The sequence below is a fragment of the Triturus cristatus genome, chromosome 6, assembly GCF_964204655.1.
Source record: "Triturus cristatus chromosome 6, aTriCri1.1, whole genome shotgun sequence".
NCBI classification, from domain to species: domain Eukaryota; kingdom Metazoa; phylum Chordata; class Amphibia; order Caudata; family Salamandridae; genus Triturus; species Triturus cristatus.
The window spans coordinates 854,346,959-854,365,593 of NC_140589.1; the positions used below are offsets into that span (position 1 = coordinate 854,346,959).

At 41.0% G+C, this 18,635-nt stretch overlaps 1 protein-coding gene across 1 annotated transcript in view; it reads right to left on the reverse strand.

The window, feature by feature from the left end:
* Positions 1-17,597, reverse strand: part of LOC146817961 (uncharacterized) — a 97,638-nt gene extending 80,041 nt beyond the window's left edge. Inside the window, exons 1-3 of the mRNA XM_085609722.1 lie at positions 17,528-17,597; positions 15,436-15,562; positions 12,480-14,923 (exon numbers count right to left, since the gene is read on the reverse strand). Coding sequence (XP_085465848.1) covers positions 12,480-14,923; positions 15,436-15,562; positions 17,528-17,596 — 2,640 coding nt within the window. The 5' untranslated portion in view covers position 17,597. The remainder of the gene's footprint in view (positions 1-12,479; positions 14,924-15,435; positions 15,563-17,527) is intronic.
* Between the last annotated feature and the right edge of the window lie 1,038 nt (positions 17,598-18,635).

Genomic DNA, 18,635 nt, shown 5'->3' on the forward strand with positions numbered 1-18,635 from the left:
ATATAGATATATATTAATTATTATATATGTGTTTTACTTTTTAAATTGAGTTTATTTGTTATATTTTTTTAAATATATATTAAATCTACATAATTATTCTAATTAATTTTAATATTTATTATTTTATTTTATATATATAAAAAACGATATTTTGTACAACTATATTTTGACATCAATATGGTTTTTCCAATATTGTTGTACTTACCATTATAAATAAAGGATGTCAATATTTTAAACATCGATATTTAAAACTCGATATTGTGGCTTGGGGATATTTTAGGTGTTGATATTCTATCAGTAAACCCTCTCAGTCTTCGGAAGTCTTCAGTGCTAGCTTAATGTATGAACCAAAATCAATATCAATGTATTTTGCTTCACCTGCAAATTCCTTGACAATGCCCGAAACCTCTACAAAGCCTACCTGTGAATGTCTCCCTTCAAGTGGCCCAGTAATTCCAATGGCGTTGGTAACAATCGTAATGAGTTGGGGTATTTTACTGGGAGGCATTTTGGATGGTAATCTTTGAGTGGAATACTGGGCAAAAATACATATGAATTAATAATGGGAACACTGATTCCACTACATACCCCAAATCCTACAATCTTGAGTATTTCCATATCCCTGAAGTTAATTATGTATCCAGTGTCATTACTACTCAGGAAAAGAGGTGTTTCCGGCAAAATCAGACCATCTCCATTGTAGTGCAGAAACTTGAGCATGTTAGGTCCAGTGGCCACTATATCATAGCCAAAATTTTGAAAACCAAAATAAAGAAATAAAAACATACAATTAATTATATTTTTACTATTCCTAGCTCCACATTTGCATACCTTGATGGCAAATATATATTTTTTACAACCAAACTTCCTTGAAAACAAGAAAGGTGCACACTCCTTAATGCTTCATTATCATGATTTACTGTGCAGGAAGAACACCCAATGCATGTCGGCGAAACCTCGCCTTGCTCACAGGTGGCCATATTTATGAAAAAGTAGCACAGCAAGTCATCCGCATCAATGGGAAAGGGCAGGAATGCTCCACATTTAAGGCAATATGGTGCACTCCTATCCTTTCCCCTGTGCTGACACACAATGGGCTGCCTAGCGCCAAGGCAGGCACCCTTAGACCGTGGTGCAAGGGTGCCTGCATTGCATGCAGGATTTGTTTTGTGCAGGAAATGGCACCTTCCTGTACCAAAACAATTCCAAGAGGTTTTTTCCCTCTTTCTATGTGTGCTGCAGAATGCAGCACACATAGAAAGAGGAAAAAACAAGGAGAAATCAAGATGTTTCTACTCGTTATGCCTCTACTGGGGAGGCATATCTTTTTGCTGCTTCCCCAGTTTTAGCTGTTCTTGTAAATCTGGGAATGTGTCAAGATTCATAGATGTTGCATGGGAACATCCATAAACACCCATGGAAAAGCCTCCTGGTGCAGAGTAATGCAGCACAGCAATTTGCACTGCATTACATTACTCAAGATTTATGAAGCCATGCAGGACCACTCAATGTTGAAAGTTTTACAAGAGGGCAGGGGCCAGATGGCCCACACTTCCCTAGCCGGTAAAGGCCCAGGGGAGCCCCATCCCCAGGATCGGGGTCTGCCCTCACACTGCAGGAGCCTTGAAAAAGCTCCTGCCGGGTGGGAACAGACTTCTGTTTCCCTGCCTGTGTTCCTGCAGGCAGGGAAACATACATTGCTCCCACCCAGGGAGCAAACTAAAATAGTAGGAGCAATGTCAGCTACCCCAGCATGCCGGGTTATCAGCTGGGACCACTGGGGCTTTGGGACTACCATTTTGGCCCTGAACTAGTGATTTGTGAGTGCTCCGGGTCCCCACCAGGAATGGTTTCAGGGGACCCTAGTTGACTCGGGGAGGGGTGTTGTGCGCCACGCTTCTTAATTGATTAATAGACCCCAGGAGATGAGGTCCCCTGGCCCCAAGGAGGCTCAGAGAGGGAGGTCGGTGGCCCAAACCCAATATTTTCATTTTAAAAGAGTGTACTGGGTGGGTTACGGGACACCAAGTGAATAATAAATGAGCAGCAGGAAGAGCTCATTTATTATTTGCTACTCCATCATGTAGCACACCATAAAGCACTGTGCGTTGTTTTTGGTTATTATTTTTTAAGCTTTTTTTTATGATGTCAGGGTGCTGCATGCAGTGTAGCAGTCCCGCAGCATAATTACAAAGAAAAAAAACAGTAAGTTCTCTCCTGTGTCAATAAAAACATCACCCTAGGAGAGCTTACAATATTTTTGCAATTGAGTCAGGTCCCTGAGACACCAAGTGATGGTGCTGGCCAAGGGAGTGCTGAGCCCTGGGGGGTTTATATACAGGGCCACTGGGCGGGGGAGAAACTTGGAGCACTGGGGCTGCCCTGCACCTGTCTGCTGTGTCATGGGGAACGGTTCCTTGGTGACTAAGACTCAAACAAATTTCTTGCAGATTAATTTAACAAGTCAACTCAGTGCATGTTATGCCTCCACTTTGGGAGAGTCCAGGGTTGGAATGGTCACAGGTTGTTGAGTTCATTCACAGCTTACAGCTCCAGAGGTCTGGTCATCTGGACTGTTTCTACACTTTAACCTAAGACGTAGTTGAGGGGTGGAAATTGAGTGGTTTTGGGGTGAGATTTGCAGTCCTCTTCATCTGATGGTTGTGTCTACGGAGGGCTACAGATGCTGCCCAATGATGGGTTTGGGGAGGAGGTGATTAAAGGCATTGAGGGGTCATTATGATGGTTTTGTTATGTGCATACCTATGTTTACCAAAGTTACTATGTTTGGGGTTGTAGCTTCCACACTAGTAGGGCACTCAGGACAGGGAAACTCACAGCAGGTTAGGGTGCACAGAAACTGGATATTCCAACATCAAGATAATGGCTAGTCTGGGTACGAAGTACAAGCTGTTGACTTTGACAGTGCGAGGGCTTCAAGGACCTGTAAAACACAATACGTTCTATGCCTATCTACGATGATATGGCATTTCAGTGGCATTTCTTTAGGAGACCTACCTTTGGGGTGATTGTATAAGATACCTTTAGAAGAGATGGATCTGACAGGTCTTTGCCACCTCGTATTCAGGTTACGCACAAGGTGTATTGATTTGGGTGGCCCCTGGGGTCCCCTTAAGCATACATGGGTACAGATTGACAGTGATGGTCGATGGTGATACTGGAGGGCACATCAGGTCTGTCCGTTGTCCACCCTAATATTTGCCCTGGTGATTGAGCCACTGGTGTGCCGTCTTTGCCAGACAATGCATGGATAGGTGTGCAAGTGGAGGCCACAATACATTTGGTCACTTTGTCCACAGATGGCGCAATGGTTTAACTGTGCCAACTGGGTATAACAGCCCCTCTATTGCTTAATATCCTTTGGGAATTCTTTGAGTTCCCTGGTTTCCACTGACACCAAATCAGTTATTTTTCCCATGAGATGGGCGAAAGATCAACTGGTGAAGTGCCTACTACCCACGGCATACCATGGTGGGTGGACAATGTTAAACGTCTTAGGATCCAGATCACGGGGAACATCTGATGCTCGACTTAAATTTTGGATGAGTTATCGCATGTTTAAGCCCCTCAATCACTTTTTAGTATTTGTTAAAATTTTCCTTGATGGTGATGATTGCCCTTATAAAAATGGTTACTCTAACTCAGTGTTTGTATGTTATGCAGGGGGCTATGTATGAGATTACCCATTGGGTGTTCCAAGAGATTTACCATCTATTGTTTGAACTCCTGTGGGCTGGACAGCAGTGTAAGATTAGCCTTCATACCTTGAAAAGAGAATGGGAGAGAGGAGGGATGGAGGCCTCTGATTGAGAACTTTAATATTTAGCAGCCCACCTGCAGTATGTGATTCATCAGTTAGATACAGACCCAAACTGGGAGAGAGTACTGTTGGAGGGTACGCTTGAGGGCCATGAGTTGTGGACACTTTTGTTGAGAGGGCAAAATTTGCCCACTTCCCTTCCACATTTGATTCACCTTATGGGCCTATTGTGGGAAAGAACGATCCGGAGAGTGATAGGACACACACCGTAGGTCCCAGAGTTGGATCTCTGGATTATCCGTCCCTGTGAACAAATGACTCACACAATGTCGATAGCGGCAGGAGGAGGGTTTTCTGAGGCTCTCAGATCTATATCGGGCAGTTTATTTTATTATAATACAAGCCGCCATAGAGACATTAAAATTGGATTCCTGACAATTTCTTCAATATGCTCAGATTGCAGTGATAGTGTGACAGTTGTGGCCTGCATTCCTGGAGGTTCCTGCCTCCACACATATGTTATTGACAATGCTCTCAATGGCAGAGGGTCGTAAATACATAATACACTTACACCATGCTCTATGAGTGGACAAGCAGTCCACCCCATTACAACTGAAGACTCCTGGCAGCAGGAAGTGTGAGGAAACCCTTTTCCCTAATGATTGGGCAAAAATACATGTAGGGGTATGTATGGTGGCTTTGTGCATGAGATTCAAGCTTACACATTACTACATGATGCACATGGCATACCTAGTTCCTAAATGGGTCTACACGATATATCTTGACAGGTCACAGGGCTGTGAGCGACGTCGGGCACCAATAGTTGACTTTGTACACATATTTCGAGGTTGTCCGGTGGTGGGGTATACTGGAACTCAGTTTTTGAGCTTATTGAGCACTTGTCCAGTTGTGCCTTCTTTCCAATAACCCTAAAAAACAATCTGTCCAATGAAGAGTGGATGATTGGGGGAGGGCCTGGGCGATGAAGCTCTAACCGGTAGACAGTAGTTTCCGAGGGATGAATTGTCGGTCTACAAAGAACAAAAAACTATAACTTTACTTTATCCTTTTTTTTTCAGTGAGTTTCTAGATTTTTTGGCATAAAGTGATATTTTATTACCATACATCAAGCCAAAGGCTGTGCAGGGTGGGCGATTGGCCCAGGGCCTTGCCAAAACCCTGCATGCAGCCAACCCCTCACTGCACCGGGCCATTGAACATGTGTGGAAGGGGCTTTGCCACAAGGAATGGCCTGTCACCAAGCACTGCAGCCACCAACCCCAAGCAAGCAACCATCCACACTGCTCACGGCCATCAGCTATGCTATGTGGGCCACCTACCTGAAGGGAGCCAGCCCCCCCACAGCCTCCCACCCCACTTCTTGCACTGCGTTTTACAAAGCAGTGTAGGGTACCCAGGGTCAATATCCAAGGTGAGTTGGTATGTGGCTGTCCTCCCTGAGCCTTATAGGGCCCGTTGACCATTTTTCCTGTGGCCAACGCCACAGAGCCCCTGTTCCCTGAGACTAATTAGGTCCCGGGACCTCATGATATGTGGTGTTGTGACTCCATGGCAAAGTCAGTAAGTCTACCTGAGTGCAGCCAGGACCTGCAAGACTAACCACTTGCTGCACATGCCAGAAGCATGGCATAGGGTTGACTTCTTGCAAGGGGCTGGACACAGGGACTGGCCAATCCTACTCTACGAGCAGTCGAAGGGTGAATTGGACACCCGCTGGGAGCTGTGCACAGGGCCCGGCCATGCACGGCGAGGGATTACCGTTACGTATGATAATAAAATATGTTTAAAAAGTCCTAGAAATTCACAGAAAAAGCAAAGGTTAAAGTTATGGTATAGTTAGGTAGAAATTTCAGTGACAACGTATGCAACGTTTTAATCTAAAAAAAATCATTGAAATTTGCCAGTAATAATTATCTCGAGTATCTTTAACTCATGCCATAAAGTAACTATAACTCATGCCCTCGCCATGCACAGCTAATTACCCCATCTATTATATTACTCATTAATTTTTTGAGAACATCATTGATAACATCACTGCAACATTTCACATGACATAATTGATGACAAAAGTTTGCATGGCAGGGACATGAGTAATACTTACTTTAGGGCACGAGTTATAGTTACTTGAGATAGCTATGATAGTAAATATCAGTTTTTTTTGTTTAAAACATTATGGGCCTATTACAATGTTTAGCGGACTACCATCTCAGTGTGAGAACCGACCAACCATAGGTTGGTAGTTACCCACCCCCTATTACGAATCGATGCGACCGCACATGGTGCAGTCACAAACTCCCATTTCTCTATGGGAGCTTGTGCTGCAGGTGGAAACCAGACGCAGCACAGGCTCCCATAGAGAAATGCCAGTTGCTGTGAATCCCTGCACTGCATGGCAGGCACAGTGTGGTGCCTGCCATGCAGTGCAGGGATTTACAGGGAGACACCATAGGTGCCACCCAGGCCCCCAACCGCAGGTCACTGAGTGATGTGGGCCATGCAAGGGGCCCCCTAAGTGACTTTCCGACAGGCTTTCCATGAATGACAAGCTGGTTTAAACTCTGACCAGCTTCTTTTTAATAAGGTGGTCATAGGTTAAACCAAGGATGTTGGTCGGAAAGCCTCCGACCTGTGGTTGGAGGCTTCCCGACAGACATCCTAATTGGCTCCCTAGTTTTCACTAAAATGTATACTGAACTATAACGTTACTTTAACCTTTTTATTCAGTGACTGTATGTGAATACATATTACAGATTGATTTTAGCCACTTTGTAGTTGGAGTTAGGATTCCCAGGTATAGGAATTCCTCAAACTTTTGCTCATTATTACCTTTGCCTCAGTTAGACGAATCCCCACAACACTTTCCAGAGCTATTGCTTTATCTACATTGGCAGAGGATAGAAAGTTTTGCAGTGATTGGTCAAAGGGGTGCAAAGATAAAAGGGTGGTTCCAAAATGGTTTTTCCCCCAATGCTTTTTCCATTGACGTTGGTATTGGATGTAGTGCGATAATGGCTGAACGGATTTTCATGAAATTTGGCAGGATTACAGATTACGGTGCTCAGGTGATCCTTTTGTGTCCTACATGTAAGTAGGGTAGGTTTTTTTATTTACAATTAATTTTAACTTAGTGATATTTGTTTGTCATGGAACTTTGGCAAAACTTCGCTGTATTTCACAGTGGGACATATGCATGACAAATCCCTATGTGATTGGCTAATGACTGCCTTTGCAAAAGTTAAAGGCAGCTATGTCGTTTTTCTGTTCAATTTGGGTGTATTACACTTTTTTGATATAGGTAAGTATTAGGTTTGACATTTTTCCCTTTTAGTAAAATGGTAATAGGTAGGGAAAAATATTTTACGTTTCTATATATTTAAATAAAAAAAAATCTATATGATAAAATATTTAAAATACACTTTACTACACAATATTTTACAAATATAGAGTATTACAGTGTATTCTCTATTTTTGACATATTTGATTCTGCTCATAAATGTCTATTGGGTACCGCAGTAATGCCTACAAATCGTTGTACTGTTTAAAAATAAATTCAAACTTGCAGTTACCCTAAACTCTGTAAAAATGTATAGAAAATTTTACATGTATTTCTTTATCTATTGCCACTTTGATAAAGTAGTAATAGGTAGGGAAAAACAATAAAACCCACTACTTACTTACATCTAAGAACCTAACCCAGAGCGCAGCGAAACGCAGATCATACAATGGAGCCACACTATGCTAAAAACAAAATGACTGCCTCTTACGTTTGGTAAACACAGCCATTAGCCTTTCACATACTGTCTTCTCATCAAACTAAGGGGCATTTTTACAAGTGCCTTTTTGTCACCAGAATGTCACTTTTAGTGACGTTGTTGTGGCGATGGAGGCTTCACATTATTTATAAGTCAGCATTAAGCCACTTAACGTGGCCTAATGCTGCCTTGTACATAAGGCTGCCTTTCAAGACACAATTAGTGTGTATGGGGAGGGCAATGTATGTTAACGTGGGGGGGTCCACCCTAACACCCATTGATTTTGACGCTGCCCCATATTTACAAGTGTGGCGTAAATATGGTACAGCGCCAAAATTGAGACCAAAAAAACGTGGTCTTACCCTGGCGAAAAGAAAAGAAGAGAAATGCTTGATTTCTCCTCGTTTTTGCTATTTCTATGTGTGCTGCAGAATGCAGCACACATGGAAACAGTAAAATGCCATTGATTGTTTATGTGCAGGAAGGTGTCCCTTTCTGCACATAAACAATCTTTGAAAAAACATGGCGCGTTGCAACTTCTGTGTGTGCATCATTCTTCAGCACACATAGAAGTTACAAAAAGCCATTGGTGATTGTTTATGTGCAGGAAGAGACAGCTTCCTGCACATAAACAATCTTCCCCAGCAACACAGGCACCCATGCACAATGGTGCAAGAGTGCCTGCGTTGGAGCTAGGCAGCTGCAATTAGCACCAGCGAAGGGTGAAACACAGGGCTGCACAGTATTCTTGTAAATACGTTGCAGCCCAGCGTTTCTGAAGTGGCGGAGCGCGGCGTTAAGCCAACAGGTCAAACACCGCGCTCCATCACTTCATTGGGAATATGCCCCTTGGTTCATTACCAATTATAGCTTGAAAACTACTTACACTATTCATACCTACTTCCAAAAATTAACATTTACCCCTCATAATGTACATTCCTGCCATATTACATATACATACATTCACACAGTTCCACGTTGCTGATGTCTGTTAACACACTCTGCTCTATGCTGTTCCACTCTATGCCACTCCACTCTTCGCTATGACATTCTACACCACTCCACTGGACGTCACTTAAATATACGCCACTCCTCTCAATGCTAATCCACTTTACGACACTTCACTCTACTCCTCTCCACTCTTCCACACTCTACTCTACACCACCGCACTGCAAGCTATTCCACTCTATGCCAATCAATTATATGGCACTTCAGTCTATGACACTCCACTGTATGCACCTTCACTCTACAATGAATGCTATTTCACTGTACACAACTCCACTCTACGACTCAAAACTCTACAATATTCTACTCTATGCCACACCATGATATGCCACTTCAGTGTACACCACTGCACTGTATGATGTTTCACTGTATGCTGCTCCACTATACGTGAGGCAACTCTAGGACAAACCACTATACACTAATGCACTGTCTGGCACTCCATTCTACACCACTCCATTCTATGCCACTCACACACCTCCATACACAGTGCATTCAACTCTGTAGCCACACTACATTAACTCCAACTCATCACTCTGCCATGCACTTTACAAAAGATGTGATTTGTGATGTCATAGCTGTTATTATAATAATATTTTTTTAAATGTTATAAGTGATACAATATAAAAGGGTATTAGCAGCTAATGGACAAGGTGCGAGCTATAGTTAATGTAATGTGGCTATCGATTGAATACTCTGTATATAGAAGTATGCAAGTTATAATAATTTGAAGCTGTTGCATAAATGATAAATTAAAGGTAAAAGTGTAAGTTTAGAATTTTGAATATTTGTGTAGTGTAAGTTTGGTTTGTGAATGAAGAATAAGTAAAGTTAAATCAAAGTCAAGGCTGTGCTTATTGTATAAAATCATGGTATAGCTAGAACTTTAGATTTTGTAATGTTTGTGTATTTCAAGTTTCGTGTGTATAGAACGTCGTCTTCCTAGGCATAACAAAGGTTCACCATTGTTTTTTTTCTTTGAAAAAAAATGCATATATACATTCTTTCATTAATAAGTTCACATGCTTGGGGATTTGAGTCTTACAGCGGTGACAACTACAATGTACACCTTGGCCTGCATGCATTGACCAATTTTCTTCTCCGAACACAGTGGACTACCTGATTTCTAATGGAATGAAATTAATCATAAATTCTTGTATTCCTTAAAACTGACATGTAGGCCTGTAAGCATTGTGGGTCAATATTCATCTACCCTGATAAATGAGACATGCATCGCCCATCTGGATCCTTGCCTAAATCCACGCTGTGTTTCTCTGTTTTTCCAATCACATAAATCTGTTTGATCTACTCCCTGGGCGGCACTTACCCTCTAGAAGTAAATGGTCTGACATTATTTTTCATTAGTAACAAATGGGCTGCCACAGCAGTTTTTTGTCTGAATAATCTGCTCTACATGTATCCTTTTTAGCCTTTATTTCATGTATGTGCAGTGAGTGCATTGCTTCGTAATTCATGTCCATCTCAATGTTTTTAAGTAATTCAGTGGGAACTACTATTACCTGGCATCCCATATGTATAAAAGAATCTTGCAGCTTTTCGTTCATCTGAACGATTTTGAGATAAGGTAATGTAAATTCCCTTCATAAACCCAAATACTGTGAAAAGCCACAATACCAGGCAGAGTCGGTGTTGCGTTGTAATTCCAATTCGGGCGGGAAATGGGAGTTTATGTCTAAAAACCTGGAGCTTGCTGCAGTGGTAATTCCAAGTGCGGTAATACAGCATCATTTTACTGAGGCATGAAACATGAGGCCTAAATTGACAGCCATAAGTAGAATATAAATGCATCATAAAATATACGATATTTTTAGTAGCATGAATCACTTCATGTTTTATTACTACAACAGGGCTTTGATGGTGATAAAATTTCCATTCTGTGTGAACTGGAATCGATTCTGTTTCCTGGTTTTGAGTTAACATTAAAATACCTTCATTAGGATATTTCTAGGTATGTCATTGTGCTTAAAATACACAATGGTGTATCTTCACAAGAACGTGTGATAAACATCACCCACAAATGTTGGTGCAACTTCACACATCGCAGCCTATCGCAGGAAAATAACCCCGTGTCAACGTGGAATTCACAACAAGGAGGCCTCATGCGATAGTTTGCCAAAACCGCGGCCAATGCCCGCGATACAACCACCTCAACCGAGATAAAAACACAAACCCCAACGTAAAAAAACCTGCGACAGGCCAAAGCGCGATGAACAAATCAACGCTAAGCAGCGCCAGGCCTGCAACACACACCTGGCAGGTGGGAAAAATCACCATAAAAGTAGGAAACACCCTCAAACACAAACTGACCAACACCCAAGCACCATGGATGCAGCCGGAGCAGGCGCAGAGAGCGAGCGCAACCCCACAAGCACCCCGGACGACCAGCCCGGGACCTCAGAGACAGGGAAGGACAAGGACAAGAAAAAGGGAAGACGAAGTTCAGTCCGCAGGCGAACAGGATCATAGTCACAGAGGTGATGGAACACCATCAACAACTGTTCGTCACCTCCAACGTGTCATTGGGCACCAAAAATGGAATATGGCGGGACATCATGGACAAGGTGACTGCCGTCGAAGAGCACAAGAGGACAATGGACGAGGTCAAGAGGTGATGGAATGACATCAAGCGAAAGACCAAGGAGTAACTCCCCTTACCGAAGTCGAATACTACATTTAGTGGTTAACCTGTCTTTTTATAGCATTCGAAGACTATTTTATGCTTATTTTAGTATTCAGTAGTATTCTTTTTGGGAAGGCTAGTGCATGAAGACTACTGATATGTAAGTGATATTTCTTGAACACTAACAGAATACTAAGCAAATACTTATTTGCTAATCATATAGTCTTCATTTACAATGCAGAACATTTAGTGAATACAAACAATTTGAATACTACTGGACCACTATTAACATTCTACTCAAGCTTCTGAATCGTAGCAGAATTGTGAACCATTAAATATTAAAAAGATGTCGAAAGCATTTTGTGTCCAAACTGGTAAAGCGAAACCGAGCGGTATGGCTAGGTTAATAATATATCACATTATTAACAAATAAACAGGTGCACTAGCAGATGCTTAGTTACACATGTATAGGTCGGAGGATCTTACAACTTCCTCCATTAATATATTAGTATGAATTAATGGTCAAAGTATCCCAGCACTTATGACCATTTGTTCATATGACTATGGTTTATTTTCAACAGTCCAAAGATTACAATAAAGAAAAAGTATATGGGTTTTTATCAGTAACACAATGAACAATCTCCACATATGACTGAGACGCATAGCCCACCTTAATTTGTCAATGAAAACTCTTTAAACTAAATGGTTAGCAGAAATTTTATTTTCTTATTGATAATAGTGCACAACAGTGTGAATTTCCTATGGATAGATGTGTCAAAATCTAGCTTTTACACAACATTTAAAATGTATTTAAAATGTACTTAAAATGTACTTATAAAAACATTTTGTAAAAGTAAACACATAGCCTTACGGGTGCCCTGGTAATTACTTGTTTACAGTGGGGGAGAGGCCGGGTTGCAGTTAAAAGTGATGTGAATATAACATTTCCTAGTAATTACAGGGTGGAGTACCCCCAGATCAGTTTTCAAACCTGCCGAAATGTATGGTATAGACCTTTTAAACATCTAGGCAAGTAGATTTTGGTAGGGATACGTATCACAAGGTCAATCTTAGAATCAAGTACATAACTTTCCATTAAACAATAGAGAGAATCCAGGTGACCACAAACTGTGTTACATAACAGACAATGTAGTTCAATCCACTACTTAAGAGAAAGTGGCTCCTATATCATGTTGTGGTACTGCTAATACAACAGCATCCACTAATCTCTCTCATAGTGATTTGGAAATTCGCATACAAATGACAATTTTGTGGTACAAACAAAGCAGCAACTTCCTAGTATTTCCGAAATATACACTGCAATTATCTGGTTCCAACTTGGATTAACTTGATGGACATTGCAGTCACTGGAATATGTGTTTATACAAGGCATCGGATTTAATAGTGCCAAGTTGTGAGTTTTTCTATTTATGTCTGTGACCTGGATAAATTTCAACACTTTTCCAAACTGCATTTGTGAATTATCTAAATATTTTATTGTACTTTGGTCCCGTCTGACTAGTTTGTTGTAGTTTGCTGCATACACATAGCAATAACCCTTCCTTAAACTAATTTTATCATATGATGCTACTTTCCTTTCGAAGTATACAGATACTCTTTTTTGCGCTGCCAGGAACTCATCATTTGTTAAATCTTTTATAGTCACTTTCCCCATTTGAAAGCACCCATCAATTATCTCCATTCTCTCCACACGTATCGATGGATCCATAAGTCTATTGACTGCATTTTCTATCTCGCTATCAATATTATAGGTTGCTTTTAGTAATGGTATCATCTGAATTAATGTCACAGTATTTAGGATTTGCATTTCTACATTTTGTGTTCCAGAGATGTGGGACACTATGTAGCCATTTAGGTCTTCAAAATGAAAACAGTTATTTGAAAAGAGTGGGCCATTGTGACGTACACAGTCTGAAAGATGCACTAACTGATGAATATTCATAGTCATGAACCTCTGATCATACAGGTCTCCAAAAAATTTGACAAAGGTGAGCAAGCAAGTCTCTGCTCGGTCGATTTCTGAAAATGTTAGACTTTCTTTATCTAGTAAATATATTCCTTTTGAGAAGAGGCAAAAATGTATAAATAACTGATTGGGTAATACATCAGCTAGTACTGGAATTCCCCAGAAGAGCAAGAAGTTTCTGTATTCAGAGGATTTCCATAAATGGACATCTTCAAGGCTACGAGGAGGTCTTGATATGTTAAGTGGAGGCTTGATCGCCTGTAATCTCTTGCTAACAAGTTCTCTGTAAGAGTGTGCTGAAAAGCATGACTTCTCATATTGCTTCCCGAACCATAATGTGAGCATTAGTTTCATTACACCAGCGCAGACCCCATGCATATAATCTAAACGAAATCCCTTAATACATGGGAAAAGGGAAAGGAACAGAAACCGGAAAGGGCCTTTCACACCACGAACTGAATATTCATGTTCACCCTGTTGTATTTTAGCTAATGTTTCATTTATATCATTCTTCAGATTTTCTGTTGTTCGTGGTGGTCCTTTAGGATCATCATCATTGTAAGGAAAAACATGACAATGCCCCATTCCAGATCTTGAAGTCATGCCTGGCTGTAAACAGGACCAACAGCTAAATTTCCCATTGAACTGCTTACTGTTGGTAACCAAACAACGAGCTGGTAGATCACAAGTACATGAAAGTAGTGCAGCACGACATACAAAAACAGAGCCTGTATGATCTGTAAACATAACTCCATTTTCCAACTGACTCAATTCCTCAGTTAAAGGATGTAGGTATGTCCACATATATGGCTTTCTTTGCCCAATCCAAATTCCATAGACAAGCATGTTTTCTTTTGCTTTGCGTTTTGTTATGGAGAGCTCATTAATCATCAAATACACAGGCCACATACTTAGTTTACTACTTTTAAAAATGTTCACTCCATCTGTGTTCAGAACAAAAGAGATATTGTTTTCATTACTTAATATCCCCTCATCAAACAGGTTTTTATATCCAATTCCATCATAAACATCACCTATTACAGAGTTTCCATTCTGTTTGTAGTGTTCATATCTGTGGGTTCTCACTTCCTCCGTAAAATCTCTCCTCTTAAACATAGTATTTAGCTGTTCAATTATGGAATGTTGGACAAAAAATGCAACAGCACCAGGCTCTGTAAGATCCTTTAGACAATGGGTGTTAGTGCATATCTTTTCATTATCGCTGATGCTTTCATAGCAAGAGGAACAGTAGTTTCTTATCTTAGGAATAGTGATGTATTTTTTTATAAACATCTTAAGTTTGAATAACGAGTTAATCATTTTATTAGGCACTGGTAAAATGCAGCAGATTAAGTCCAGTAGTGCCCCTAATGCCTCATCAGAAATTCTAAATCTAACCGCAAAGCAAATGATAAGCAGTAGGACAGCTTGCACAGTGTGTCGTGAACCTTTAAATAAAAAATTGTCTTCTTGGATTTCATGAGTTTTAGAATTATTAATCTCGCCCTCATTTACAATAGTTATATTGTTTACAACATTCTCTGTAAAGTCTTGTGCTTCAAAACCGATTTCATTGACTTCTAGATCAAAATTATTTTCTCTTTCATCTGCATATTCATTCTGATGCCCAGATGTGTGTAATTCCTCATAAGCCTCTTCATCAAAATCATATGTTGGAGTACGTAAATTATATTCCATAGTAAAGGATGAGACTACTTCAGTTTCTAACTCTTTAGGATCTGTGCATAAAAAAAAGAAAACATGCATTGAAGCCTATTAGAAATAAGTTTATTAACATTCCCTAAATGAAGTATTGTGCAGTACAGAAAATCCATTCACTTATTAACACCCCATCCATGGGGATGTCAGTTAGCACAGAATAAAGTTGTCTGATGAGGTAACAGGGTGGGATGTGATAATATAGTTCTACCTTGATCTTTCCTTTAGATTTGTAATCATTTAACCCCTCACACTTGACGTGAAGGGCAATGTCTGTTTGGTGAAAAAGCATTGGTTGCAAAGAGGGAGCTGTTATGGTGCAAATCATTTGTCTCAAAACCACTTTCTTTAACATCGTACCCTGAGGAGAAAGGTTTTCGTAGATGCCTATGTGTACAAGCTTTCTGTAGTAGCATAATTTGTAAAGGAGCATAGAGAGCATGGCAGGTCAATGTATTCTCATTGAGAGCAATTACACTGGAACACGCACAATTAACAATAAACTATACAATGTCATTAAAAATGTTTTTACCTGTCTTTTCTGATTGACTACATTCATCCTGTACACCTGGTTTATCACCAATTGCATTGGAACGTATGATATTTTTATCTAGGATACCTAAAATTGGTGTTATCATTTTTGTTGTTTCCATTGATTCCTATAAAATAAAGAAACACGCTTATAAAAGTATATCTTCCAAACTGTGCTGGAGGTCAAAATTAATAAGTCTAACAAGATCAGGACTAATAGATATATTTATCCTATTTTTTGTACATTTAGATTATCCTTAATAGTGCTTCAATATAATATAGGCTGTTGCTGGGGGTTATACTAACCAGAGTTCTATAATAAGGGAGATGGCTCTTGACACACAGTACAAATCGTCGAAAAAGGTTTATAGGCTTTTAGAATACTGTGGATAATGGTCTTATTTAAAAAGAGACATACATAAAATGATGGCCCTGCCGAGATTTGTATATGTATTGCATAATACGCCTTTCCAAGTTCAAGACTCATAATTCAACTCAATAAACAGTGAGGTGCATTCCCTGCTGTGGGACGGTGGCCCACCGAGGATTGGACTCAGTAAGCTGACCCGTGGTTGGTATGATGGAGGGATCGCATTGCCACACATCCAGACGTATTATAGGGCAGCGCAATTAGCAAACGTTAATCAATGGGTTGATCAACCGTTAACATTACCAGCGGACCAGATGGAGAGGCTGGTGCTGCAGCTGAGAGGGTATCTCCACGCACTTTACACTGATCCACGAAAACTCACACTCGAGGGTCCCACAGAGGTGATGGTCCGGCAACGGCATGTGACTCTCTCTAAACTAGGGTGGAAAAACAAGCTCACCAAAGACACAACCACTTTGGGGTTCAAAGCAATTGGGGGCCTCAGGCATCAGAAAAGACTTCACTCAGTGGGACCTAATCGGGATTTCCAGGTTGTGAGACCTCCACACGGGTAGAGAGATGATGTCATTTGAACGGCTAGAGAACAAATATGAAGTGGCCAAAACATATTGCCCAAAACAGTGGGGGAAATTTTTGGGATAAATGGAATATATATCGGGGAGTCCCTGCCTCCGGTGGTTGACACAACCCTTGCCATGAATCAAGCAGAAATTATCTGACGGGAACAGCATACCAGGAGATAAGGAGGACAGCGGCCCTGCAAGGCCCTTTGGCAACACTCTGGGGGGGAGGGGTGGTACTGCTTAAGCGTGTTTGTAATATTGATGATGTAAAGACGTAATTCTGCGCTGTTACAATAAAAAGATTTATTTTAAAAAAATAGAACCAGAGAATTTATTGTGGAGCGCCCAACATTCCAATGTTCTAATTTTTATTGAATGTTTAGAGCTCCCATCCAGGTAGGGTGAAGGGTGAAGCATCTGAAGTTCCTGAGTGCGCCCCATCTGCAGGGGATCCCGACTGCTGCAGCCAAGTCCAAGTGAATATGGTGCACACCAAGCAGCCACACTCAGCAGGCGCTGAGTCTCTCACAGGCCAAAGGGAGTGACTAGCGTTCATACCTGGGTGTCAGGCACTATGATATATGTGCTTCAAAAGGTTGGGCTAGAGAGCCCTGTTTTTTTATGATTCTCTTATCAGTCTCATCTCCTTCCTAAGATGTGCCCAGGTCCCGTTATGGTGACCTGGCACTAAATCAAAGAGCACCCTTGGAAGTGTACAGGTGAAGCCTAACTCTTCCCTCTCCAGTTTGCGTCTCACCCAGCTTCTAGGAATGCAACAATACACAAATCTGTCTGTGGGATTACTCTATGTCCTCTGCATGTTTCACCAATGCTGGACTGAGTTTTACTATTCATTCATTCCTAAAAACTTTATTTTGGCAATCAAATGCCATAAAAACATCAATAAAACAAGCAATAAAATTCAATGACTTCATAAAATATACACAGTTAAAAAGGTAGTGTTAAAATTCGTTAGAGTGCTAAACAGTAATCCAAATAGTAGAATTGATGTAGCCCCTCCCAGAATCCGAAATGTAGCCAGAAAAATCCAATATTATGATCACTCATACAATTCCTGCAATGTCATTCTACTATTCAAAGGCACACCTACACCCATTCAAACATTCTAAATCACTTACCAATATTAAATGTTTGTGGTATGGACCTCGTTTTTTAGAAAGTCTTTTTTTTGCTCCTGCTTCTGCCATTACTCCTACGATATAAAAAGAATCTTGAGCCATGAACAATTTTGTGCTAAAATAAAAACCTCTATGTATATGTGTACTTATTTACATACACCCTCTGCATACTCTGCAAGACAAATGGATCCACCCTGAATCCAGGAAGACCGTCACACATGCACTCATCACCAACAGGCTGGACTACAGGAACGCTCTCTATGCCGAAATCAACAAATCTCTACTTCACAAGACTGTCCAGAACGCTGCAGCCAGACTCGTCCTCAGCATCCCACAACAAGACCACATTACCCAGCACCTCTACTGGCTCCCCGTCAAAAGGAGAGTGACCTTCAAGCTGCTCACACACGCCTACAAAGCGCCCTCCACAACACCGGACCCCAACACATCAACGAAAGAATCTCCTTCTTTGCCCCCAGGAGAAAACCACACACAGCAGCATGCTGCCATTTCAATTGAAGTACTCGGTGGTTCCATTTATGATAGGACTGTTTGCATGATATGACGCAAGCGCACAGACAGTGCTTAGCCCTTGACCCTTGCTTGTACTGTCTACCAAAGTACAAAATGATGTGTCTATCTCCCATCACATAGGTCTCTGGATGCAGACCCTCGATATACACCACCCTTTGGGGTAAAAAGACAATTATGGCCATTTACTATCCTGCCACTAGACGAGAATAGAAACCTTTCTCTTCTCAATACTGAAAACCCTGACTTCGAGATTATTTGCTCCCCTGTGAAATGGATCCAAATAAGAGAAACATTTTTGCTGGAAATGTCGTATTTAAATTCCAAAGTGCAGCATCTGGATTAAAAGGTTAAAAATATGCCAAATAACTAAATAAAGTAACAGGGTGGCAGCAAACTGGCCAGATTGATTTTATTCACACACAAACACAATAGCACCACTTTTTCAGAGTTTGCCAGAGAAGCGCTTTTTTTGTTTGCTTTGTTTTCCCTGGGCTTGCAACAATAGTGCATCAATCCTGGAGGTACTGCAAAGTGTGGATTGAACAAAATGTGTACTGCGCTCTGTGTGCAGGGA